Here is a 27594-nt window from a genome sequence, read left to right on the forward strand (position 1 = left end):
TCTTTCTGCTTTGAACACCATTGCTTGTAGAAGGTCATGGGCCTCCTTGTGTAAAGATTGGTAATGCTTCCTGAGCATTTTTTAGTTCGTTACCTTGGACTAAAAAAGAAATATTATGTACCCCGCTGCAAAGAGAGGCCAAGTGTCAGCCACATTACTTCCCCCCTTTTTTTTTTTTTTAAATTAAAGAGGGTTCATTTACTTCCAGCCAATTGACATCTCTTAAGATGGGATGACCAGAAATATTTTTGAAATGGTTCTTCTGCGTTCACCCCAGTATTCTGCTCGCTCTTGATCGAATTGCATGTTTTGTCATACATGAGTCCCTTGCTTATTTGGAAAAGTGCAGTCGCATTTTATTTACTCCTAAGATTTAGCAAGGCCCTTCAAGACAGGTAACCAACGCATGCCTTTCTGAGACTGTTAGCAGAGGGTGGCTGTGAGGAGGAAGATGCGCTGGGTTGGGGCTGGTTTCCTTGCTCAGCTCTCTGCAGTGTGGTTTTGTAGTTACAAGTGCACATAGTGATGTGCCTTGAGGTAAATGTTCAAGGCTGAGTTCGGAGCAGTTTCAAACATGCTACCACCTGGACGCTAATTAAGAGGCATTAATCTCACCCCCGATCTCACTTCTTAATATCATCCAAATACCCTCTTTCCCTTTCTCTCTCCCTGAAATCTAAAAACAGCAGTCATAACAAATCCCCGAAAAGGAAGCCCTGAAGGCCAGCTCTGAGCCCCTTCCTTCCCCGTGGCTCAGCTGCTGGCTTTGGGCACCTTGTCAATCGCTTCTTTTTGCATAGACAGGCTCTGGTGGGGTGAGCAGGTGACGTGGAGCGTTCAGTCATTTAACAGACCAGGCCTGTCTCTCCAATCTTGCTTTATCAGTTACAAGGTAAGATCATGTATTTAGTCACTTAAAAACACTTGCTAAGTGGATGATCCTTCCTCCTTTATTTCTGCCTAGCTGTTAGAATGGATACTGGAATTAGTCTTCTCATGGGACTAGTGAACTGCTGGTCCCTGCTTTTGTGTCCAACATCTCTGAGAAAATGGGGCGCTGACTCCCCAAAACGAGTCTGACCCCTCAGAACTCGGACCTTCTCTCTGGAGCCTGCATGTTACTGCGGAGGTGATTTATACTTCAGCTAAATCTAGTATCTGTACCAAGTGGTAAATAAGTTATTTAAGTTTACATTTAGCGGTATGTGTCTGTGTTACATTAGAATGGTATGCAGCTACAGCCAAAGACACTTCTGCAACTAGAAAACAAAAAGTGAAAAGAAAGAAGGCCTTTTTCTCTAGTTTTGAAAGCCAGGTTCTATAATTTTTTTTCCTTCATCAGGGTTGATTTAGATTGGCAGAAAGCACTTCGGAGGGTACAGCAGTACAATCAAGAATTAGTCTTTTTAAGACTTAAGATTTGGCTTTTAATGCTTACCTGAAAAGTTCTTCTTGAGGATGTATGTGCCCCACTGGTTTTCTGGGGCACATGGATATCAAACCATTTGGAAGCAATAAAAAGAAATTTGTATAAAGTGGGAAATTATCAAAGAGAAAAAATGCGATAGTGAAGAAATTACCCATTATATTTTTTTAAAAAATAATCTCAAAATGATGACTGTAAGTGTAAATTCAAGTATCTTAAGGAAAAAAATGGGTTGTTAGTATGATTACCATGTTGAAACCTGCAAATATATGTATGAGAAAAACTCCCTGAAATGGGGATGCTTAGAAGATAAAGAAGTTGATGGGATTGGTGATTTTTAATTGTTAAGTGTTTTTTCTCTTTTAAAAAGTAATTGAAATAAAATAACCCCTTAGTGATGAGAATGTAAACTTTAATGGAAGTTCAGGAGAATGAAACATTTAAAAAGTGAAGATTGAAGATAAGGATTTTTTATTGTGAATCCACAAGGGGGTAGTGATGCTCTATCAAAGATATTTGTGGTAAAATGTGAGATGATCTCTTTTAACACTTTGGATTTACAGATACAACCGGTAGGCTTGCATTTTAACTTAATAAGATCTTCTTTTCAAAATGTTTATTGGCAAAATTGTTTACTGCTTAAATTTAAAAAAAAATCCATTTTGGGTGAGTGGCTATTTTAAGCCACATGAATGGTAAAGAAGAGAGAATGTCCTTCTAGTTCTGTGCTCTGGAGAGTTTACTGAGGCTCTGAGGGTCACTTATTTTCTAAGAATGTAATAATCTTAAATTTCCTGGGAAACATTAGGACTCTAGGAATCACTTACTTAAGTGTCCTGAATAAAAGGATCTTAGTAAATTATGTTTAAACTTTATAGAAGTTTGTATTGCTAGTTGTATTTTAAATTCTGTCAGGAGATGAAAAATGTAGACAATCTGCATACTAGCTGTTCTTAATAGTTATAAGTAAATCAAGTTTTTATAATCTCTCTTTTTTTATTAGTTTATATTCCATCATTAGATAAAAGCATTCCTCTCCCCCCTGCCCCCCCACATAAAAATTCCAGTATTTTGCCTGAGGTCACTGAGTCCATCCCTGTTATATTCAGAATTGCTCAAAATTAGGTGTGGTTTGGCAATGCCAGGTAGTTTTTAGTGAAGAACTAATCTATATGGTGTGCTCTTTTCTGAATGTGATGGTGCACGATGGGAGGAAGATTTAAGATGGGAATGAGACTATGTTCTTATTTAGAGACATAGCTAACCATATATTTTTTTAAAAAATAGTGCTTTTAACAATAATATGAAATATTTCCATGGTTTAGAAGTGATGATTGTTCATGGCATATACACTGTATATTTTTCATGTTTGGTCTAGGGAAAAGGTTGTTAGTGTGGCTTTCTCTGTCTCTCTCCCTGGCCCTTCCCTCCTCACCCCCTTCCTTCACCCTCTCTCTTCTTTTCCTTCCCTTATGTTGGGCAAGGGCTTTTTCTCTCTTGCGTGTGCTCAGTCATCAGTCCTGTCTGACTCTTTGTGACTCCATGGACTGTAGCCCACTAGGCTTCTCTGTCCATGGAATTTTCCAGGCAAGAATACTGGAGCTGGTTGTCATTTCCTTCTCCAGGGGATCTTTCTGACCCAGGGATTGAACCTGCGTCTCTTGCATTGGCAGGTGAATTCTTTACCACTGAGCCACCTGGGAAGCTCTTTTCTATCTTGTACCCTTTAGTAAATGACTAGTGATTTAACATCCCCAAAGATGCACTGTTTCTTTGTAGACTACCTGAAGCTCTGCTGGAAGCTGAACTATGACGTCAGCGTTTTCATTCATGAATTCGGTTCTTCCAAATCTCTTCTCTTGTTCTGTGCTCCTGAGCTGACTTCAGGCACATGCACAAATCAGTTCACCATCAGTCAGCCCATAAGTCAGCAATAAAAGGTAAAACAAAAGATGCTGGAGTTGTTTTGATGGAGCCATGGTTGCTCATGCTGATTTGCATCAGTGTAGTTTGGACAAGGTTTCTGGTGAAACAGATTGAAACCTAAAAACAGTCAGTTTAATTATCTCATGATTCTGTGGATTGAGTTGTGTTGTGAACATATTGACACTACATTTTTGTTCTCGCATGAAGTTCAGGGTGCTGTGCTGTAGCTCCTTTGTTATGAAGTAGCATTCCTGTTGTAATTTGACTGAATTGGAGGATTGTGCTTTATTTCAGAGAGGTTAGGCCTGCAGATTAAATTACATTCTACACAGATTACTTTTGGAATATAGTTGGGTTTTTTTGGGAGGGGGGAGTAGTGTTCCATTGCTCTTGAAATATTTTAAATAACTGTTTGATACTTAGAGGTTTTTTTTTTTTTTTTTTTTTTTTTGAGTTTTAATATATTGTGATTATAGTTATGTAACTGGCATGGCCGTCCTTGTGTTGGAGTTGGGTTTCCTTTTCCTCGATCATGCACTCCTGTAGCTGTCGACTCCAGCTTCTCCTCCAGGGAGGTCACTGCTTGTAATTTAGTGCTGCCTGAGAGCAGTTCTTGAAGAAATCTTGTTTGGAGTTGGCCTCTGCAGGGCCGGGCTGGAGGCTGAGCCTCTGGCGGCTGGCATCTTTCGGGCCTCCTGTAGTTGATGAATGGTGGGCTTGAAAAAAGTTCATTTTTTCTAGTTTCTTGGGGGTTTGTTGACTTTCCAGTTATTTAATTGCCAAGAAACATCTAGAAGTAAAATGTGTTATATTTAGAAATCATTTTAGCTCAGTTACAATTTATGGTTAGAGATGATTCGAACTGCAACCGTTTTGATTGATACCCAGTGTTACTCCCGAGATGACTTCTTAAACCTCCTGACAACTCAGAGATCCTGTCTTCTCTCAGCCCTAAATGAAATGAGAGCTTTGTGTTCCTTTCGGATGACCAAAGTTCTCTGATGGGGAACAGAGATTTGTGGTCTGTTGTTTGGTGTTCTCCTTTAAGTAGATGCTCCGAGAAAAAAAACTGAGAGCAAGTAGACATGAATAAGCATTTGAAGCTGACTCAAATGACGTTTATTATTTTCTCTAAGAACTAAATCGTTTTAAAATTATTTAAATACAATTTCCAGGAAGGAATCTGATTGTAAATACTATTGAAGAAAGGAATATTTAATGGTATAGGGTTTCCGTAAACACTGCCTCATTTTCAAAACCATGCTTTCCTGTGGACTGCTGTAGGATTTATGAAAAGTTATGGGTTTGGAGCTCAGATTTCAAAATGTTGGGCAGTCTAGCTGTGGTGTCAGCATTATCCTTTTTGTCTTACCCTGAACCAAATAGCACTAGATGAGCCCTCTGGCCATGGAGACTTAGGTTTCCTGCATGGCTTTGAGAACAAGTCCACAGTGGTTCCCAGCTCATCCCTTCTCTTTCGGTGGCCAGAAACACTGGCGAACGGGAGCAGGGACTCCGGCTGGAGGTGTGTTTTCTGCTGTCCTGGCTGCCTTTTCTCAGGCCAGGTGTGAGGAGCCTGTCTCCCTGGCCAGTGCTGCCTGCTCCTCCTCACCCCCTCCTACTTCATCACTCTCCATTTTGGCTCAGCATCTCCTCTTGGTTTTCCGAGGCTTCAGCTCTCGCATAATGAGTTAGTCAGTCCTAATTTTAAGGGGAGTCACATGTTGGGTAGAGGGTAGTCCTGGTGACGACCTCTAAAGTTCCTTCCCATTCTGACTTGCGATGATAAGAAAATGAAGCTGAATGTGTGGGATTTTGCTTCATGGCTTGCTGTGCGGGTACGCAGCTGTCTTTTCCTGTGTAACTCTATCTTTTCCTTTTGAGGTACTTGCTCCAGGTCAAGAATTAATGTGTTGGCTCAGGCCGTCAGCGTAGGAGGAATTTGAACTGTAGTCGCTGAGGCACCTCCTTTCTGGTGTACAGAGAGGGCTTAACTCTTTAGGTCTAACATGCTGTGAGTTAAACATTGTAAAAAGATTGTTCAAGTTGTTAAAGATGCACAGCACAAAAATGTTCATTCTGCTTAGTTATTCCCTGTGACACATTTCAGGTCTTTATTCTGATATGGATGAGAGTTTATAGTTTTGGAAAAATAGACTTAAATAATACATGAGTACAGATGCAAAAGTGTCTGCTAACTTCAGACGTTTTCTGTGTAAGGTAGTATTATTTATATTCATTTAGCTTTATTTCCCGGAGTTGATTAATATAACTGTTACGAAGATATATTGATTGCTAAACTCTTCCTACTAAGAAACTCGGGTAGACTGGGGATTTGCGGTGGGGCCACTGTAATTGATCATATTGCATCTTCACTTGGGCACATTCCCTGGGCTGCTCAAGGCCTGGCATCAGGGTTGGGACGTTTCTTTCCTGTTTAAAGATACTGAGGGGCAAGTGAAAGTTCCCGGTGTTCTTGGCAACACACTGTCTTATCCTTTCTGTCTCTGCCATGTTGAAATGTGCTGGCTGAACCATTTGCTTTGATGAAGCTTCTGATGGAGGTCTCTTCCTCATTTACTTGTATTGATATAGGCTATTGTGCTTACAAAGAAAGCCATAACAAGTGGAAGGTAGCGAGTGGGTACTCAACATTTTTGAAGTACTTGTTTTTCATCCTAGGGGTCCTCCAGAAATTGATCATGGATTACTTGACCAAATTCAAAACCCAGAGATTTATTCCAGGCGCTCTGGGAGGCGAGGCCCATCAGTCTTTCTCTACTGAATCTGATTATTCTCCAAATGACCCTTTGCTGCCTGCATGGCTGTCTTCTGATGCAAATCTGGTGATAGTGGCAACCTTTCTAACCGAGCTGAGTCTCCTTGACAGCTGTTATCCGTCCTCTCCAGGTATTTTTAGTCTCCGGCCTCTGTGGCCACGTCTAGAGGATCCGAGGATGAATTTAGCTGCTCTGGGGCCGCTCCAAGTGGTTGCGGGTGTTCTCTGCTCCCTTCTCTCCAGCCTCCCGCAGCACCACCTCTCCAGAGGCTCGGTGCCCTTGTCGCTCGATGACCGAGTAGAGACAGAAATCATTTGTTTAATAAGAATGAAAAAGTCAGGATTTTCAGGATGCTTTTCAAGATAAACAGTGGGAGCAGGGATGGGGCACAACAGCAGCATTAGTGGACTTCATGCCACTGAATTGTACGTTCAAAAAGGGGTAGAGTGCTTAGTTTTACGTTATGTATGTTTTTTCATGATTAAAACCACCCGCCAAATGGATATAAAACCCAGTGAGAAAAGGATCTATAAGGAGCTGAGAGTAAATATGTGGCAGTATTTTCATTACTCTAAGTTGGCAGGTGGTGCCTTAAATGAAGGTTCAGAATCCACCTTACGCCACACGTGTGTGCAGACACACACACACACAGTGAACAAGCAGTGGTCATCAGCTCTGAGGTTATTTGTACAGAAGAGGGTGGGCATTAGACACTTGGTGTCACAGAGGGGAAGCAGTTGAACAGTTTCTCCCGCAGGGAACATGGGCACGCGTGCTAGGTGCAGTGAAGGTTGCTTTTGTGTAAGGAAAGCGGCGCCACCTCAGCCTCGCAGGAAGGAGACCAAAGTGAGTGGACTCCGGAGCCTGGGGCTGCAGGCTCCCCTCTGTGCTGGTCCGTCTGTCTCTCTTCGCTGATGTCTCGCTCATACCTTCCATGCCGTGTGGCTTCCCGGGGCTCTCTGTCCTCTGACTCCAGTCTCTGTGGCATGTGTTTAAAGTGCTAAGGACGGAGGGTCGGACTGACTCCTCTCAGTTGGTGGTTTTGTTTCCAGAGGTCGGGGGCTCACCCTGGTCTGGTCCACGCTGAAGGAGAGTGGGCTCGGATCTGCTGGTCTGCTGATCACTTCGAGGGGCTCATGGCCAAGGACTGTGGGAGGAGGGGACCATAGCATGGGGTCCTGATGCCTCAACCTCTCTCTGTCAAACCGTGTAAATGGAAGAATACTGACCCCAAAATGGATTTCCTGCTTTCACTTGGTATAGTGAGTAAACTTTTTTAAAAAATTCCTTTCTAAAAATCATTTATTTATCTGACTGGGTCGGATCTTAGTTGCAGCATGCAGAATCTTCCTTGTGTCCTGTGGAATCTTTTATTTTTGCTGTGATGCATGGGCTTAGTTACCTCGTGGCATGTGGGATCCTAGTTCCTCAACCAGAGATTGAACCTGTGTCTCCTGCATTGCAAGGTGGATTCTTTTTTTTTTTTTTAATTGGGGTGGAAAATTGCTTCACAATTTTGTGTTGGTTTCTGCCATACAGCAACACGAATCAGTCATAATTATGTATATATGTATATATATATATGTGTGTGTGTGTGTATGTATATATATATGTCATTTTCCTCCTGAGCCTCCCCTCCTCTCTCCATCCCACTCCTCTAGGTCATCACAGAGCACCAGACTGGGCTCCTTGCGTTATTTAGCAGCTTCCCACTAACTATTTTACATATGATAGTGTATATATGCAAGGCGGATTCTTAACCACCAGACACCAGGGAAGTCCCGTGAGTAAACTTTTTATTGAGAAAATGTTCACTGTGGCTCCAGCCACGAGGCCCAGCATCCTCAGTCTGCCCGGGCGTGTGTATGGGTAAATCAGGCAATACACGTGGGAGCCTTGTGGTCCGGCAGCCTCTGCCCTGTGGTTCTCAGGGAGAACAGGCAGTTGTGTGTTGGGGGGGTATGCCTGTGTCTTTTGAGGTGTCCCCCGGTTAACATGCTTGGGTGGGGTTCCTTGCCTTTCCCCTTGTCATGGACCACGAAACCTGGGAGGCTAGAGATGTTGCCTGTGAAGAGAGCGGAGGTCTGGAGGAGGAAACAGGGAGCAGCCTATGTCTTAAGGACGTATGGCCACTGAATGCACACTTGTTTGCTTTTCCTCCTTCCTGCATCTACTCTCAGGTTTTTCTTGATTTCTCATGGTAGAAGAGGAAGGAAAAGGAGAGCAAACAGGTGGAAGACTAAGAGAGCAGGTTTGGAGGTCTGTGTAAGAGGCTAGTAGCCAGCACACCATTGAGGTCCGTGAGCTGCTCAGTGATTGGTGCTTCATAGTGATGACCTTGAGTGTATTCACAAAAGCAACACCACGTATGCTCTGCTTAACAAACTAGGCAAGTATGTAATGTTTGAAAGAAACATAATCATCAGGTGGTTTTAGTAGTCAAAGGGATTTGACTCCTTTTTCAGTATAACAGTTTTGGGTGGGAGGTGGGAAGGAGGTTCAAGAGGAAAGGGACATCAACCTATGGCTGATTCATGTTGATGTTTGGCAGAAACCATCACAATACTGTAAACTATCCTCCAATTAAAAATAAATAAATTTAAAAAATGTAAAATGACAGCTTTATTGAGGTATAATTCTTTTACCGTAAAATTCATCCTTTTGAAATATACCATTAAGTGGTTTTTGGTGTGTTTAAACACAGCTGTGTAACTGTCATCACTGTCTGATTCCAGAACATCTTCATCACTCCGGAAAGAAACCTCTGCCCGTTAGCAGCCACTCTGCTTTCCTCCCTCCCCTCTGCTCCAGGCAATTAATAGTCTACTCTCTCTTTCTGGACTTGCCTGTTCTGGAGATTTCATACAAATGGAATCCTACACTGTGTGGCCTTTGGTGACCATCTTCTTTCCCTTAGCATAATGTTTTCATCCATATTATAGTTTATATGAAAACTTCATTCCTTTTATGGTGGAATAGTACTCTATTGTATAGATACACTGCATTTTATTTATCTGTTAACCAGTTGATGGACATTTATTTCCCCTTTTTAGCTCCTGTGAATAATCCTGCTGTGAACATTTGTGTACATGCTTTTGTGTGGACAGTGTTTTCAGTTCTCTTGAGTGTACACCTAGGAGTGGAATTGTTAGATCATATGGTAACTCTCTATTTAACTTTTAGAAGACCTGCCAAACTGTTTTCCAAAATGGCTACATCATAGTACATTCCTGCCAACAATGTTTGAAAGTTCGTTTCTCCACATCCTTGTTGGCACTTGCTGTTGTCTGTCTTTTTGATTGTAGCCATTCTTATGGACACAACTGAGCGGCTGAACAACAACAACATTCTCATGGATGTGAAGTGGTGTCCTACTGTGGTTTTTGTTTGCATTTCCTAAAGGCCACTGATGTTGAGCATCTTTTCTTGTGCTCATTGGCCATTTGGATGTTTGCTTTGAAGGGTGTATGTTCAAGGCCGCGGCCCGTTTTTGAATGGAGTTAGTTTTTTGCTTTTGAGTTGTAGGCATTTTTGATATATTCTGGATAACAATCCCTTATCAGATGTAGGATTTGCAAATATTTTCTCTCATTCTGTGGATTCACTTTCTTGTGGGTTTCCTTTGAAGCACAAAAGTTCTCAATTTTGAGTTCCATTTACCTGCTTTTTTCTTTTGTTGCTTTTGCTTTCATAATTAAACTATTGCCTAGTCCAAGGATATGAAAATTAACACCTACATTTTCTTGTCAGAGTTGAATAATTTTAGCTTTCACATTTAGGTCTCTGGTTCACTTTGAGTTAATTTTTGTGTCTTGTGAGGTAGATAGACTTCCAGCTTCATCCTTTTGTGTGAGGATATCCAGTTGTCCTGGTACATTTTTTGAAAAGACCGTTCTTTTCCCGATGAAGTATTTGGCACCCTTGTCAGAAACCAGGTGCCCATAAGGGTGTGGGCTTCATGTTGGAGTTTCATTTCTAATCCAGTGACCTGTGTCTGTCTTTATGCCAGTACCATGCTGTCTTGATTACTGTAGCTTTGTAGTTAAGTTTTGAAATCAGGAAATGTCTGTCCCTAAACTGTTCTTTTTAAAGATTGTTTTGACTGTTCTGGGTTCTTTGAATTGTCATATGAATATTAGGATCAGCTTGTCAATTTCTTTGAAAAAGGCAGTTTTTATATTGATAGGGCTTATATATTAAATGTAGGGGTCAATTTGGGCAGTTTAAATCCATTTTATGGATCCACTGTTTGGGAACTAGTATTGGCCAACTCGGGATTCCCAGGTGGCACACTGGTAAAGAATCCGCCTGCCAGTGCAGGAGATGCAGGTTCAATCCCTGGGTTGGGAAGATCCCTTGGAGTAGGAAGTGGCAACCCACTCCAGGATTCTTGCCTGGAAAATCCCATGGACAGAGGAGCCTGGCAGGCTATAGTCCATGGGGTCACAAAGAGTCAGACATGGCTGAACTACTGAGCACACAACGCACGCACTGGCTAACTCAAGCAGCCAAGCATCTAGCCCTGAACAAATCGTTGTTTTAATTCATTACTACAGTAGGCTGTGTTGTGGAAAAACTCTAATTCCCTGTTAGACTGGAATTGGACTATTCAGGTTCCAAGAGAGCAAATAGTTACTCATGTAGCCTGTGTATATGTAGGCTTCTTGTGTGGTGTGTTCTTTCCATGTGAAAGTTTGCTGATGCCTTGCATGTTTAGAAAAGATGTGGTATTCTGGTTAACATTCATTCTGATTAATAGAGAATTAGCAGGTTCCATGTATGAACATTTAATTTCAAAATGTTGCAATATGTTACAATAATATTGTGACATTAAAATTTATATTATTATTATTGGAGGTGTCAGAAAATATTTTAGGATCTTGTAGTCCTGTGGGGGCTGTGTGACTCTCAGTTACTGTTACAATCTTAAGGCAGTTTATTTACTCAACGAATAATAATAAAGTGCCAGCCCAGAGAATGACAGCCATGGTCCTCATGCAGCTGATGGGGAGACCAGTGTTAATTAAGGTGTGTGTTTAGTTGGTCAGTCGTGTCTGACTCTCTTACGACCCCATGGACTGTAGCCTGCCAGGCTCCTCTGTCCATGGGATTCTCCAGGCAAGAATACTGGAGTGGGTTGCCATTTCCTTCTCTAGGGGATCTCCCCGACCTAGAGATTGAACCTGCGTCTCTTGCGTTGGCAGGTGGATTCTTTACCACTGAGACAGTTAACGAAGGTGTCGTGTAATTACGTAAGGCTGATACACTGCAGGCGTGTTCCTAGTGCTGTGTCGGGTCCATGCTATGCAGGTGAGCATAGGGCATTAGAAAGGGATCTGTTCATGTGGGAGCTTCGGAGATCCTTCCTGAGCTACACTTGAAGGAAACCAGGCATTAAGTGAGGGAAGAATGGGAGAAGCTTTAGGTAATCGGAGGGCTGGCTAGTGAGATACATGGGGATACCCTGGGTATATCTGGCTGCTTGTAGCTTTTGAGGGGTCCCTGAAGACTTGACTCTGGTCTTTAACCCTTAGGTGCCTTGTGACTTTGTTTTGAGTAAGTAACTTAGCCTTTCTGAGCTTTTTTACTCACTGTTTTTAATCTTATCAGGCAGTGTGTAGCCATCTTTATTTAGAGATACTTTCTGAAAACATACAGAAATCTAGGCTTTTGGTTGATTGTATTTATACAATTCAAAAATATTTGTTTTTTCATGACCTTCTTTGGTTGATTACTTAGGAGTGCAATACTGGTAAATTGAATATTTTTCTGAACATTTTCCCTAGTCTTGGAAATTAGGATTCATTTCTGTTCATAATATTCCAGAAGCTTCCGGTATGCAGGGGAGCAGATGTGGATGCAAGTGAGGGATGCTGTCATCAGGCTCTGGGAGGACCCGGGAGGACTTCTGGAAAGCGGTAGATTTCGGCGGCATCCCTGACAGCAAACATGGTGATTTGAGGAGAGTTTCCTAGTGGAGGAGATGAGGCAGAGGCACACAGCCAGGAGACCCAGGGCTGGGATTCCTGGTGCGTGTGGGTAGATGAGCCTGGAGAAGTAGGTAGGGGGCAGGTGTAGAGGCTGGGAAGGCACACTGAGGAGTCTGGCCTCTGTTCTCTCTGCTTTGGGAGCAGCTTCTTGAGGAGTGGGGTTGATTGGATAGTCCGTTTTCCTTGAAGGTGCTAATAAGGGTCACGTGCTTACTGCTCAAGCTTCCTTTCCATTTTCCAGCTGTGGTCAGTTCTCTTAGATTCTGGTTGTCCCAGGGCACCACGCTTTCTCTTGGTTTTAGGTCTTGCACGTTGTCATCGCCCTGGCTTAGAAGGTGCACTTTCCTCTAAAACAAATACACGCGTACTCACGCATTTGTTCTGTCCACTGCCTCTGCTTGTCCTCTGGGTTTCTCCTTAAATCACACTTGTTGAGAAGCCTTCTGGACCTTGCCTTTCTTTTCAGGTTGGATTGTGTGCCCTTCCTGGTGCACTTGTAGCACTTTATGGTGTTCCTCCTCACGGCACATTATAGTTGTGTTGAAGTTGCTGGCTTGCTGCTCTTTCTCCTTCAGTTAGAGCTACATCTTTAGTGGTCAGAGGCTTGAGCACCTGACACCTGTAAATGTTGTTCGAATGAATGAATGTGCAAACAGGAAGGACTGAAGTTGGCAGAAAACAGCTCCTGACGAGAATGTCTGTAGCTGCTGCTGCTGCTGCTAAGTCCCTTCAGTCGTGTCCGACTCTGTGCGACCCCATAGACGGCAGCCCACCAGGCTCCCCCATCCCTGGGATTCTCCAGGCAAGAGTACTGGAGTGGGGTGCCATTGCCTTCTCCGATGTCTGTAGCAGTTGATTGGAAAAAGAAGCTGGTGTGACTGAGTTTGTATGTGTATGTGTGAGAGAAACACACTTTTGTGACTGACTGACTACGGGCTCTGAGGGAAGAGAAGAGGTGAAAGTGACTTCTAGCTTTTGCGCCTCAACAACTGGTGTCAGGTGAGGCCATTAACTGAGTGAGGGGTCAGGAGGGATATCGTTTGGGGTGAAAGTGAAATTCGCTCAGTCATGTCCAACTCTTCGTGACCCTATGGACTGTATAGTTAGTCCTTGGGATTCTCCAGGCCAGAATACTGGAGTGGATAGCCTTTCCCTTCTCCAGGGGATCTTCCCAACCCAGGGATTGAACCCAGGTCTCTTGCATTGCAGGTGGATTCTTTACCAGCTGAGCCACAAGGGAAGCCCATGTTTTGGGGTGACTGGATGCAAATGTGTCATTTCTGTTTCAGGTGTAATTGGGGTTGTCGTAGCATGTCTGTGTACAGTATGACCGTTGGGAGTGTGGATCAGAGATTAGGGAGTCATTCCTGTCACCCTGTTTTCCTTCTTCATTGAACTTTCAGAGGGCAGGGGAGCCTGGTGATGGAGTCCATAGAAGTCAGCCTTCCTGGCACAGGACAGGGTGGAAAAGGGTGGTGAGAAGACTCAGAGGGGCCTCTGGTGGAGAAAGTAAGTTTCATGAATGTGGAGACCTTATTTGTCTTTTCTTGTGGCTCCATCTCTGCCCAGAACAGTGCCTGTTGGTTGAAGGAATGAATCAGTTCAGATGAATTAGTAGAAGTCAGAGTAGTGGGTGAAATTGTCATGAGAGAAAAGAGGGGACTTGTGGGCAGAAATGTGGTGAATGCCTCCATTGAAGTGTTAGACAGTGGGGAGAGGACCAGGAAGAATGGCCAGAGAGGTGGGAGAACGAGAACACAAAATCAGAGATGCTTCAGTGCACAGGGTTGTAAGGAGTTATCCATTGTAATGCCAAGAGTTTGAATAGAATAAAGACTAAGAAAAAAGTACTGATTTTGTTGGTTTGATAGTGAATTGAGAGGATGAGAAAGAGGTAGCGAGAGAGTAGATAATTCTTTCATGAGTTTGGTGATAAATGCAGAATGTTGATAAAATGATAGTAAAATGACTCAAGTTGAGAAAAAACTCAACTTATTGAAACAACTTAAATAGTGAAACATCTGAAGTTGAGAAAAGAAATTACTAGGCCCTGATGGATCTTTGCTGCTGTAACAAATGACTACAAACTTAGCGGTTTATAGAAAGGACACGCTTGTTATCTGTGGGTCAGGAGTGCAGGGAGGGCTTTGCTTGATCTGCTGCTTCAGGACCTCACAGCCTGCGGTCAAGCTGTCAGCCAGGGCTGGGGTCACATTTGAAGGCCCAACTGGGGAGGGACACTCTTCTGAGTCCCATGGTTCCTCTTGGGCCTCCCCAACATGGCAGCTGCTTCATCAGAGACAGCAGAGGAGCATCTGCCAGCAGGATGGAGGCACTGTGTACGCTGCCTAATCATGGAGGTGTTGTCTCAGTGACACGTTCTGTTGTGAGAAGTCTCTCAGTCCAGTGCACACTCAAGGTGGGGAGCTTATACAGGAGTGTGTGCTCACTACGGAGGTGGGGTCATGGGTAGTGCCCCATGGCGTTACAGGGGGAGGGTGATGGCATGAGAGAGCAGAGGACGGTTATTTAGAAAGAGGGCTCTGGGGCACAGAGGCGGTATGGGGGTTTTGAAGGTGAAGTTCCAGGTTCGGGTATGTCATGCTGGTGACCCTTTTCAGGAAGCTCCCTGCCCTCTCTCTTCATCCCCTGTCGAGGGGCATAGGTGCTCCAGAAGTGCTCTTTCCTGTGAGATTAATTAACAGATGAATATAACAGGATTATCATGGCCATTGATAAACCCTCTGCCTTGGCTAAGATTGAATTATTTATGTGCAAATTCTTAGCCAGTGGCATACCTGCTCTGCTTGCTTGCCTAGGATGTTGTTGAGGATCAAATGAGGTCATTCATATGGAAGTATTTTTTGGAATGTAAATTGACTTGCAGACAGAAGGCATTAACTATGCTACTTTGCCCCCATGTTTAGTAGAACACATAGACTGTACCATACATTTTGCTTTTTAACTTGGATTCATTATGTTGTACCCAAGTTATGGAACTGGGCTTTAATGCTGTGATGTTTTTAGGGCTTTTGGAGTAGACTGTTTGCTTTTATGATAAATGACTCCAAACTGTGGTGACTTTCAAGTCCTTGTGTGTAGTTTTTCAAAAATCTGTCCTTGCTGTCCCTTGTCACTCTTGCTTCCACTTGTCTGTCCATCTCTTGTTGTCCTTTGCCTTCTGACTTGTTGCTTCTGACCTCCTCTGGGCTTGGCAACCTGATGATTAAGCTCAGTAGAACTGTGATTGGTTTAACAGTAATCCAGCTTGGATTTGGGCTTGGGGTGTCCTTCTCACAGTGAAGTGTGTGAGCTTTTGGGCATGGGCCAATCTCTTTTGGCCTCCGAGTGTGTCTTGGTGTCCTTTCTAGTCCTGGTTGCGTTTGAATTAGGTGGGTCCCCACGCCACTGGGTTCCATTCAGGAGGCATGTCACTTACTGCTCTGTTAGGCAAAATGGTGTCCTCCTCTCCTTTGGTTTTGGTGAGATTTTAGTTAGGGGGTTAGAGCAAGTGGTGATGGGTGATAAGTGATCTGTGATTTGTGGACTGAAAATGTTTGAGAATCAGGAAAACCTTACCAGGTCGGCATCAGGCTTGTGTGTAGCTGGTCTTTCCTTTAGGGTGTCGAACTCCCTGCGTGGATTGCTAGGTGTTCCTGCGTGTTCCTCGTGTGCTGGAGCTTTTCTGTCATGGCAGCTTGTGAACTTTTTCTGCCCTAGCTTTTGCATTATCGGGGGAGAGCCTGTGCTATGAGGAGAGAGCCCAGGAGTCCTGCAGGGAAGCTTCCCCTGGGTTCTGCCAGGGACCTGCTGTGGCCCTCGACCAATGTCTGTGCCTGGAATAGACACAGTGTCTGCGCTGCTGCCTGTTGGGCCAACGTAAGATTTTATATGTGAAAGTGCTTGTTAAATGTCGTTGTTTAATTGTTAAGTTGTGTCCAACTCTTTGTGACCCCATGGATTATAGCCCACCTGTCCATGGGAATTTCCCAGGCAAGAATACTGGGGTGGGTTGTCATTTCCTTATCCAGGAGATCTTCCTGACCCAGGGATGGAACCTGCATCTCCTGCATTGGTAGGTGAATTCTTTACCACTGAGCCACCTGGGAAGCCTTTGTTAAATGTACATAATACCAAATAAAATAAAATGCCTAGCCTGTTGGGTTGATAGCTCTCTCTCTTTGAGGAGTTAAAAAAGTTATCAGTATTAGTAATGATAAGTGCTGCTAAAAAAGTGTAATTTCAAATTTCATATAGTTTTTTTTTTTTTCTGAATATGTCCTGCTGGGATCTATTTATACAAATGAGGATGTTTAATAAATGCTCTTTGATTATTTTCAGAGTATTGAGTATACTGGCTTCCTAGCCAAATTAAATTTATAAAAATTCTAATGATATTGTGATTCATAGCTAGGAAGAATTTTTTTTTTCATCTTGAAATCACTTTAAATACATTTTACATGAATCTCTGGTAATAGTGAATCAATTAATGTGATTTCTTAGGTCATAAATCAGGCTTGATAGATTGTAGTATTAGTTCCTGTGTAAGCGTCTCAGACCTATAACCGTTTTGTGGTCTGTTTTAGCAACTTGTTTGCTTTTGAACTCAATTCTAGGTGTTGAACTCAATTTGAGAGCCTAAAATGGTTTGTGCTCCAATTACCTTAGAGGTTACTGCCTCTCTTTCTTGTTGCGCCGGCCCTAGTAGCGGGAAGTCAGCCACCACTCCTTTTAACTTGAGTACACACTTTAATTTTCTGTCTATCCCATAGGAGTGTTGGGGAGATTATTATAGTCACACTTACAGTATATTTTAAACTTCTTGAAAAGAGGATAATATGTGAGCATGAAATATTTTTGTAGTATGCCATGTAATTTTCCCCCCCGCTGACCCTTTGTGGTTTGTGTTTAGGGTGCATGGTGTTTTTCTAGTCTCTGAGGTCATTAGCTGGGAGGGTTTTCTGGAGGCCTCCGGAGCCTGGTCTCTGACAGGCCCTGTGTTACCCTCTGTTAAGCAGGCCTGTGCTATCACCACAAATGGTAGCCTTGATTCTGTGGGTGTCCGTGAACATGGCAGAGTATTTTCACCCCTTGATTCTTCTTAGTGGGTCAAAAGGAACTTTTGTCTTATTGCTTGATTGTACACAGACCAGAGGATGGGTGGCAACCCAGGGTGGACTTACAAGAGGGAGACAGAGATTCTTGAAAAGACTGATGGTCTTTATTCAGTGAACCCTACCATCACCAGGGCAAGAGACGGGACCACTCTTTTTCCTTTCCATGAACTTGCGGGAATGTTGTTCATCCGTGAATTCAACAAATATTTGAGCTTCTATTATGTGCCAGACATTAAGTACTGGAAAAGCCAGACATCCCTTCAAGGATGCCCTAGATATAGTCTTATTTTGAATATGATACAAAAATATTTATCAGAGTAGAAAAACTGCTAGATTGGGTTTAGATGCTGAATGGCTTTAGGAATTAAAGATGGAGGTTATAGGTTCAGAATGCATTTTTGAGAGGACTGACTCTTCTGTAATTAAAAAAAATAATTACAAATGGCATTGTGGCAGAGTCTGTGAGCTGATCACAAAACCCGACTCCTCTTCCTGGGCAGGTAGCCAGACCGCATCTCCCAGCCTCCCTTACAGTTAGGCGTGGCTTAGTGGCCGTATTCTAGCCAATGACATAAGAGCCAAGAAGTGAGCCACTTCCAGGCCTGGCCCCAGGGCCCTCCCTCCGCAGGATTTCCCTGCCCTTTCCTCTCTGCTGGCTGCTGCAGAAGAGCCCGGTGAACTAGGAAGGCTCGTGCCTAGGATGGAAGGAGATCTGGGGCCAGAGCCACTGCTTGGGGGAGAGCTGCCTTCTGACCTACTGTTGTGGACTCTACACGAGCAAGAAGTAAATATTTATGGTATTTGAGCCATGATAAAGTTTGTACTAAAAGTTAGCCTGCCTAACAATGCTAGGCAAAACTGGTGAGTCTAGTAAAGGTGCTGAGAATTTTGGACTCGGCCTTCATTTTGATTATTTATATGTCACGTCATATGTAATGATCAGTGAATTTCAAGAATCAGTTTAAAACTCCATGGCAAAAATCTTCTTGACGTGTCACTTTTAATTGATACAACTGGTTTATTGCATTCAGTGTGTCCTTTCTGTGGGTCCTCAGTTGGCTTTAAAGGGACTCTGTGGAGTCTTAAACATTGCCAGTGCTTATTTCAAAGAACTGTAAATATAGTTTTCATCATGCCGCTTCTCTGTCCAAAAGCCACTTATCATTTCTTGTTATACAGCATTTTGTTTCATTTATTCCATCATCCAGAACCACATATAGTGTGTGTGTGTATATATATATATATGTAAATATATAAAACAAATGTAGCTATGTGTACCACACTGACCTAGGTTCTCTGAAGGGAGACAAAAATGATAAAGCATATTCCACGCCCCCGAAGAGTTTGTGCTCAGAACACAGATAGTTACTGGTTTTCCACATTGTTAGCGCCTCACTTCAGCCCTTAATAAATCATGTATTATTTCTTCATTACTTTTTTTTCATTTTACCAATTAAATGTACTTTTTGAAGGCAGGGAGTATATTTTCAGGAACTCCTCTGTCCTCTCTCAGGCGCTTCTGGCAGACTCTGGACCCTGAACTCAATTGAGTGACCATCCTTGTAGTTTCCTTCGCTTCTGTTGCTTGGCTTTCCTGGTACAGTTTTGTATTATAGTTTGTGTCCACAGACGAGAGTCTTCTCGCAGGCCATTAGGAATTCATGGAATTGTGCCATCTGAAATGTTGGGACTGGCAGGATCTTTATTAGATTAATTCCTGATCTTTTCGATCATCTAGTTCCTGATAGCCCAGGTGTGGCCATGAGTCACGGGGCCTTCCTAGAGGCACAGTCTCGGGCACACTCAGACCCGTGAATCAGAACCTGAGCGGTCCTCAGATGACCCACATGTGCATTGCAGTGGAGATGCCCTGCTCAAGGTCACCCTCCCACTTCTCTCTGGAGAAAACTCGCACAGCTGTTATCTCAGTGGTTCCTATCCCTGGTTACATCTTGGGATCACTTGGAAACCTTTAAAAAATACTGCTGCCTGGGTTCCATCCCTGTACATTACATGGTCAGAATTGCAGCCTGGGCACCAGAACTTTAAAAATCTTTCTCGATGACTGAAGTGCAGCCACGCTGAGAGCCGCTCAGCCTAGTGAGTGCTTAAGTCAGGGTTTCCTGATGCTCTAATCAGGTAGTCCCCTCGACCCACATGTGGATATGCTTTCAGAGCAGAGCTTTCCCTACCTGGTTCTTGGTCGGGGTGCATCCCCTACCCGGTTCCTCATCGTGGCGTGTCCCGTACCTGGTTGGTTGTAGAGCGTCCCCTACCCAGTTCCTCATCTTGTGGTGTCCCTTACCCGGTTCCTTATCGTGGCGTGTCCCTTACCTGGTTCCTCATCGTGGTGCGTCCCCTACCCGCTTCCTCATCTTGTGGTGTCCCGTACCCGGTTCCTCATTGTGGTGCGTCCCGTACCCGCTTCTTCATCATGGCGCATCACCCCATTTTATTCCTTCATAGCACTTATCCCACTCTCCACCTGCCTCTCCCACTGGCAGATACTCCATGGGTCAGACCTTCATCCCTCTTGTTCACTGCGCCGTCCCAGCTCCCAGAATGGTGTCTGGTGCATGTGAGGTGCTCCTTTAATAGATGTGGGGGACCTGGAAGGAGATAAAGAGGGGTGCATCTGGAGAGAAGCGCAGCGTGTTCCGGCGGCACCAGTCCGGCCGCTCACCTGTGTCAGAGGTCGGGGTGGGGGGGTTCCCGAGGAGCAGGGGGCAGGGGTGTGTGCGTGACTGAGTCAGACTTCAGAGCCAGCCGGCGAGGGCAGCACGAGCGCTGCACGGAGACTGGAGCCCAGAGCCGGCGTTGCTTCCCCACTCCCCTTCGTCCTGTGCGCTGAGAGCTGGACTGGCTCCCCCAGGCCCTTCTGTGGCGGGTGGTGGTCCCGGGCCGAGAACTGCAGACCCACAGACCCTCCTTCCCCCCTCCCAGAGCCAGGTCTAGAAATGGACCTCAGGGGTCCCGTGACAGGACCTAGCTCAGATCTGGCCCTTGGGTGCTTACTGCAAGGCAGCCATTGCTGTGTGAGTTAGCTTATTTTGCCTTGTTTGCTTTGAGAACGTTATGTTTCTGAGTTAGGATGACATTCAGTTTCCCTCTCAGGTTGGATAAGCTTCTTTCCTGCCCAAGTTGACTATTAAGACTTCGTTTGTTATGCTAGTGCTGTTGAGAAATCATGGTTGGTTGCTCTTGATATTTCTGTTTGGTATGTTGTTTGTTGTTTTTAGTGTTCATTTCTTTCAATTTGTTATTCAGTATATCTTACCACACATTTACCTGTCATCAGACTCTGAAGTCAGGTGTAAAAGTTCTTCTTATGAAGCCGTTCATTAATGTGTTCCTCTGTTCATTAGTGGTTTTGAAAACTTTTGTGAGATGTCATGATTGGTGGTGAACTTGAGCTGTCTTTTTTTTTCTTGGTAATAGAAAGCCAGAAAACGTTAAGTCTTGAATGTAAAACATTCTTTTTAACATCGTAAAATTTCCAGCTTCCATTTGGAAACCACATTAAGATGAGATGTTGCCTTACTGTGATGAGAAGGCTGGATGTCACTGCTGGTGACACCCACGGATGTTGCCGGAAGCCTAGAATTCCACACTGGGCGGTCGGGGGAGAGACTGATGTTGAATTTTCCAAAGGAATGTGAATTCTGAAGTTAGTCCATGGTTCATAGGGACAGCAATCCTCAGGCCTAGATTGCTGATCAGTAGTTATCACTATTGATTAAATCAGGCAGAAGGAAGACAGTAAAAGTCCTGGAACAAGAATTTCCAGAAACAAGAAATAAATAATTGGGAACTGATGGTTATCCTGGTAGCTAGGGGTTACAGTGTGGAGAAAGACTTGTTCTGTGGGGAAGCACTTGCTTACCGTCGATGGAGAGGAAAATTGGAAATTCACAGAAGTAAGTTTAGTCAGATTTCAACCCTCAGTGTGGCACAAAAAATCCTGGCAGTTATGAGTTTATTCTTAGAAAATGCTTGCATTTTTGTGGATTATACTTATGAACCATAGTAACAATGGCGTTTTATATTTGAGTGGTACTTTTGAATCTAAAGCGCTACCGTATGCATTACCCCATCCAATTCTTCCAGTGACCCTCAGCTGGGGGATAGAGTTATCTTCTGTACTTTTTTTTTTTGATGAAGTAACAGAGAGAGGTTAAATTACTTTCCCAGGGACAGCTAGTAAGTGAGAGAACTGAGCTTTTTATATTTTAAACATAAAATGTTGAGGGTGATTGTTGAACTAGCTTTGGTTTTCTAGGTATATAAATCTGTGGTTTATAGTGCTGGAGGAATAGTCTAGAAATTTATTTAATACTGCAACTGAACAAAAAAGGACCCCAAGTAATTGGCTGGCAAGACTCAAAGAAATCCCCCACCCCCTTTTTTAAGTTACCATGGAGTAGGTTTTTATATGAAAGCTTTAATTTTATCTACCTGCCGCAGCCTGAGGGCAGAGACCTGGTCCTCTAGCTTCTTCCTGACTCATCCCCCGCCGTGCTGCTGGTGGGCACGCATAGATCCATCCTTTCGAATGGGTTGGGAAAGTGGTAATAATGTTGTTGAATGTTGACTGAGCTGCAGAATGAAATGGCATTGGTTCTTCGTAACAATTTACTTACTTACAGCACATATGTTTGCTCCCTCTTAAAAGATTACGCAGGTAATACAGGTTCACCAGTATGTGTCTTTTTCCACATACGTGTATTTTATATTTTGAAACACTCTTAAGCTGACAGAAAAATCACAGATATAGTGCACAAAGGACACTTTTTCTCTCTTGAACTATGTGAGAGTAAGCTGCTGGTATGTTCTGTCAGCATCAGATCTTTTATTATGTGTTTCCTACAAGCAAGAACGTTCTCTTCCATCACTACAATACAGGAATCTAAATCAGGAATGAACACCCAGGCGTCTGTACCGGTGAATCCTCTGAGCTCTTTCTGTGGTGCCGGTTGACCCAGTGCTGACCTGGTAGGGAGAGGCCCAGTGGGACCCTAGGTTGCACTTAATTGTCTCCCCAGCCTCCTTTAATCCAGAACGGTTCTCAGTCCTTTTTGACTTCCATGACCTTGCTGCTCTTAGTTTCCAGGCCAGTCATTCTGTGGAATGCTCCTCAATTTGGATTTGTCCGATATTTCCTCATGATTAGATTCAGGTTTTGCATCTTTGGCAGGAATATCACAGAAGAGCCAGTGTTTATCTTTTTCAAAGATTAGTTTTACATTTTATTTTCTGTTTCCTTAGAGCGTTTCCCAAAGTGTATTCTGCGGAACTAGCACCTACTGTGTTCTCAACACCGTGCCACCTCTAGAAGGTAGGATTCGAAAGCTTTTGACTTACAGGAAGGGGTGGGCTTGGCAGTGAGAGTGGCTCCATCGCTGTAGTGCAGAAAGGCCTGGGATCAGCAGTGAGAAGACCTGGGTTCTGCCTTAAACTTGCTGTGTGATCTTCGATGAGTTACTTAATCCTTCTGAGGGTAGCAAAACAAAACTCCCCTCGTCAAGTTTCTGTGAGGATTAAAAAAGAAAGAGAGTTTAATCACATGGGAAACTCAGAGCACTCTGCAAATGTTAGTTATCCTAAAATACCACAATTTGGGAATTCTAGTGTCAAATTCCATAGAGTTGGAGCCTGTGGTATTGTGGAAAAGCCAGAGGTCATATCTGAATCCCATGTGAGCCACTTACTAGCTGTAGATCTTGGGCAAATTAATCTGAACCTCAGGTTCTTCATCTGTAAAATGGGGGTAATTATGCCCAGGTGGGTTATTGTAAGGATTCAGCGAGAGAGTCTGATGTAAAATCCTTTCTGGATGCCTGATACAGAGTCTCACAAATGTCTGCTCCCTCATAAACAGTAGAAAATAAATGTACTTGATCACGTGTGGCTCAAATGGAAATTGAATGGAATGAAGCAGGAGAGGATGCCCCAAACCCAAACTGATGGGAGTTGGTCGCAAGGCTACTGGGCCTCCCCCACTTTATCTGCCCCCGCCTACATGTTTTTAGGTCGAAAATGTAAGTTCAGGTAGAGGAGTTTATTAAACCTGAGTCTGAGCTGACTTGAACCCGGGTCAGAGGTTTGGTAGTGTGATTGGCAGGGAGAGGGTGTCTGGGCCGCCTGAAAATGGAAAGGGTAAAATCAGATGATCACACCCACTCTAAGAAGAGGAAAGGGGTTGTGAAATAGCAAAACGAGTTACATATTTCTGTTAAAAAAATTTTTTTTTAGCCTTTAAAAAATCCTTTGGATAATGACAACTGAGTTTTAATTCATTTTGGAGAATTTCTCTGGAAGGAATAAGAGGAAATCATACCCATGCTTGGCACATAGTTGGTGCTTAATTAATATTTACTTTGGATGAATAGTGATTTGCAGGTCTTAGGTCAGTAATGGCAGTGTTTGCTGCTGTGAGCTCTGTGCTGACTTGAATTTAACAATACGCGCTTATGTTTTCTTGAATCAGTTCCTATCCTACTAATTAAATCTAAGCACATAATAATTAGAGCTAAACAGAAAATTGTAGAGCTTCCATTTAATTTTACCACTCCAAGTTGTTGATCAAATATATTTCCAGTAAGATTTAGCAATTTGATACACCGTTAGACCAACTTATTTTGAACAGTTTGTTCTAGAGGTTGAGAGGTTAATCATCATCAATTTGATTGAATAACAGTTTATAATTATTCACAAAACCAAAATTATTTAATTTTTATTAATTATGAATCAAAATAAAATGGATGCATCATTTCCAGGTTAGAGTTAATACGGTTATGACTTACCTTGCAGCCGTCAACAATGTGTTCCAAGGAAAAGGTCAAATACATTTCTTTGGATTTAAATGAAGGATTTGGTAATGTGAAATCTCAAATTTAGAAATAAACCATGAAAATAAGTTTTGCCTAATTAAGTGAATGAGTTTTCTAGTACATTTTGGAAAGTTCCAGTTGAGTTATACTATGCCTCTAAAATTATTATATGGAAAATACTTGAAGGTTGACTGGAAAGAGTGGTTGGTTCATTCTCTAGAATTATAGCTGTCAGCCAAACAAATCATCTATCAATTTCAGGAGCTTCACTAGTTATTTTTATTGTGAAGTAGGTTAGAAAATGATTTTGTAAAGTCATGTATCCTACACGCAGAGTTTGCAAGATAATGATAATGAAATGTTCTACTGTATTTGGTTGACACTTCCATTTTGCAGTGTCAGAGTTTTACTCTTTGGGTTTAAATACTGAGATGCTGTTGAAACCACCGTATAGCTTATTTTCAGTGTTAACTCAAGATCTGTTAGAATCCTTGAACTGAGACAAGAATTTAATATCTGGTACATGTTTTGTCTAATTATTATATCAATTATAGTTACTCCAAAAACATTAAATAGCAACATTTAATTAAAAAACACAATATAGCCATTTGAGCTGTTCTTTTCTGATGTGAAAGCAGAGTTACTCTTTGTCCCACTTTAACCAGAAAAACTGAAAACACGAGTTTTAACGTTTCAGCTATTGGAGTTGCTGATATTCTTTTCCCAGTATTAAAATTGCCATCTTCATAATGCACTTGGAAAAATATACCCATTGTTATGTTTCTTAAAGACATCTAATTTATATTTAGCATGAACCTGAAATTCTGGAAATAGCACAGTTTAAAAACTGATTAAGGGGAACCCATTGGCCTGTCATACTTCTCTTCCTTTTGAACCCGTGGCTGCACAGCTCCATAAAGTGCTAAATTTAGAACCTCAACGGAGACAGTGCTTACCCAGCCACTCTCCTTTTCCTCTTTAAAAGCCTGTGGACCCATTCACCACTGCCTGATTTTGTATCAGAGTAGAAGATGGAAGCCTTTTCTCTAGCACTTAGGTGTGCTGTTGAAAAGAGTGCTTCCTCTGTCTCTGTCTACACACACACACACAGTCACTGACTCACTCACATGCTTTCTGTGCCCCAGGACAGCGGGGTTCTTCAAGGAGACTTAAAAGGACAGATAATTAACATCAGGTTATGATCACAAACATAGAACTAGAAGCTTGGGTTTAATGTTCTGTTCATTGTTGGAATTACACTTGAATAGTTTTTTCAGAGCTATGGCTAGTCATATACAATTCAAAGTAAGCCAACAGTAGCATAGTACCGTTTTTATAAAAGGTGCCCTGCAATTGGTAAATAACAGAATTGAGTATAGATGTTAGAATATCACTTCTGTTTTCAGAATTGTACACATCATGGGAGATTTTTAAAAAGCAGAGTAAAACCACTTTAGGGGAAGAGAGAAGGGAGGTGAAGGCTCATGTGATTTGGAATTCTGCGCTTTCAAGTTTTATGGCCCATGGCACCTCCCTTGGGAGGATGAAGTGCAGGGAGCATGCATAAGCACATAAAATTGCGAAGGTTTTATAGTGCGTAATTCATACGGAACTTTCTATGAACTTTTAGTTAAACACTTTCTTTTTTAGTTTCATAGCAAGATTTTTTTTAAAAGTTTAATTTTATTTTGCTGTTAAGTTAAAATTTTGGATTCTTCAAAGCAGTTTTTAAGTTTTTCAGAATTTTTATACTGCTTTTAGAAATAGAGGATGCGCATTATAATTCAATTGGTTGTGTAGTTCATGGACCAAAAAAGATTTAGTATGCTAAAACTCTTAAGTTCCTTCCTATAAAATATCTCCATATGATGCAGTAAATTTTTTTAGACTTTATGACTATGCCCAATATTTTCCTGTTAAGATCTTTTCCTTGAGAAGAAATGTGTTAATCAGATGAAAAATGTTTGGAGAAGATTTTATTAGGACTGTAAAATTATTTTTTATTCTTTTATGTTTTTCACATGTTCAAGGAATAGTCGGTGCTAAACAAAATTGTAGTAAATGATTGGAAAAATATATTACTTACTGTATTTCACTTTCATCATTCTTAACTGATAAACCTCTGTGCCTATATAAGGTTGTTTAACTCTAAGGCATTTAAAGTTACTGAACGTGACAGTAAATTCTGTAGGGATCTGTGCCTGGAGGAGAATTAGAGATTATCTCATTTTCCTTGATTTGGGAAAACGGAAAATATTAAGTAACTTACCCAAGGTCACACAATTAGAAAGCAGCAGAACTGGGCCAGAATCCTGGGCTCCTAACTGGGAGCCCTTTTTCACCTAATATCAGAGTGAGTTATGTCAACCGTGACTTTCTGGAGCTAAATCAGTCTTCAGTATTTTAATGTGTTGCTCCTTAGTACCCAGTTACACCTTGTATCCTTTAGATATTGGAGCTTCCATTTGGCATTAGAAAAAAATTGGAGTGGGTAATTTGAAACTTTGACCCAAATGTGTCAAACCTGGCAAGAAATTTGCAGCCAGGCAAAGGGAGTTTGTTACAGGAATAAAACAAGAAATGATACTCAGAGAAATAAGTGAATGAAATAACACATAAAGGAAAGGTAGTCAAACATACCATCTAGTCTGAGAGTCTTGAACTTGTCCCTCATTAATTTAGAAGAGTTATGTTTTGATGAAATGCATTAATTATATAGATATGTATATATAACTCAAGTTAATTAAAACATGCTTTTAGATTTAGGCTAGAAAGTCCAGCCTCTGTATTACTGAGGTAGCTACCTGCAGGTTGAAATTCCTTAGATTTATCAGATTTGTGCTTTTCTTTGGAAAGGAGAATTCTCATTTGTATAACAGAGGATGAAGTAGTAGTATTAGTTTATCAAGAAAGTAAATAGTTATATTTTAATTCCTCTTTCCTAAAAAATGTAACAACTTTTTCCACCGGTTAGCAGAAAATTTCTAGGTTTTGTGAGGTTAAATCATTCTGTGATTTTGATGTACTTCATGGAAACCTCGTGAAAGAACCTTTAAAAGCAGTGCTCAGGTTCTGGGCAGCTGTTGACTTGCTCGCCATGGAGCCAAGAGCTCCGTGTTACTGTAGAGCCTCTGACCACAGTTCTGCTGCCATCTGCCTGAAGAGTGTATCAATGAGTTCTGTTAACTAAGAGGGATGATGCTGTTGGTCTCCCAGTGACTAAACTGAGCTGCTGTTTCTGACCTTGCCAGTGTACTTAAAAGGAGCTTTTCTCTATTATCTTCTCTGAATTTACTGTTTTCTTCTTTATAGATGATCATGGGAACAGCAATAGTAGTCATGTAAAAATCTTTTTACCGAAAAAGCTGCTTGAATGTCTGCCGAAATGTTCAAGTTTACCCAAAGAGAGGCACCGATGGAACACTAATGAGGTAGATAAATTTCTATTTCTAGGGGTATTAATTTTTTTAAGGGCAAACTTGCTAGGTCACCTTGCGCAGTACTACTATATGTTAGCTTTAAATT

General features: G+C 42.3%; 1 protein-coding gene across 8 annotated transcripts in view; it reads left to right on the forward strand.

Moving 5' to 3' along the window:
- CAMTA1 (calmodulin binding transcription activator 1) overlaps positions 1-27594 on the forward strand; it is a 975729-nt gene that overhangs the window by 6218 nt on the left and 941917 nt on the right. For 7 of the 8 annotated variants that reach the window (XR_014053660.1, XR_014053662.1, XR_014053661.1 and 4 more), the window contains exons 2-3: positions 22505-22574; positions 27382-27500. Coding sequence is in view for 5 of the 8 variants with exons in the window: in XM_081490422.1 (XP_081346548.1) it covers positions 22505-22574; positions 27382-27500 (189 nt within the window). In the remaining 3 variants the exon portion in view is untranslated. Of the gene's footprint in view, positions 1-800; positions 893-22504; positions 22575-27381; positions 27501-27594 lie in introns of all 8 variants that reach the window. The other variant, XM_081490412.1, reaches the window with a different exon arrangement.

This window comes from Giraffa tippelskirchi, chromosome 5, assembly GCF_054371585.1.
Source record: "Giraffa tippelskirchi isolate mGirTip1 chromosome 5, T2T-mGirTip1v1.2.pri, whole genome shotgun sequence".
In the NCBI taxonomy this organism is placed as follows: domain Eukaryota; kingdom Metazoa; phylum Chordata; class Mammalia; order Artiodactyla; family Giraffidae; genus Giraffa; species Giraffa tippelskirchi.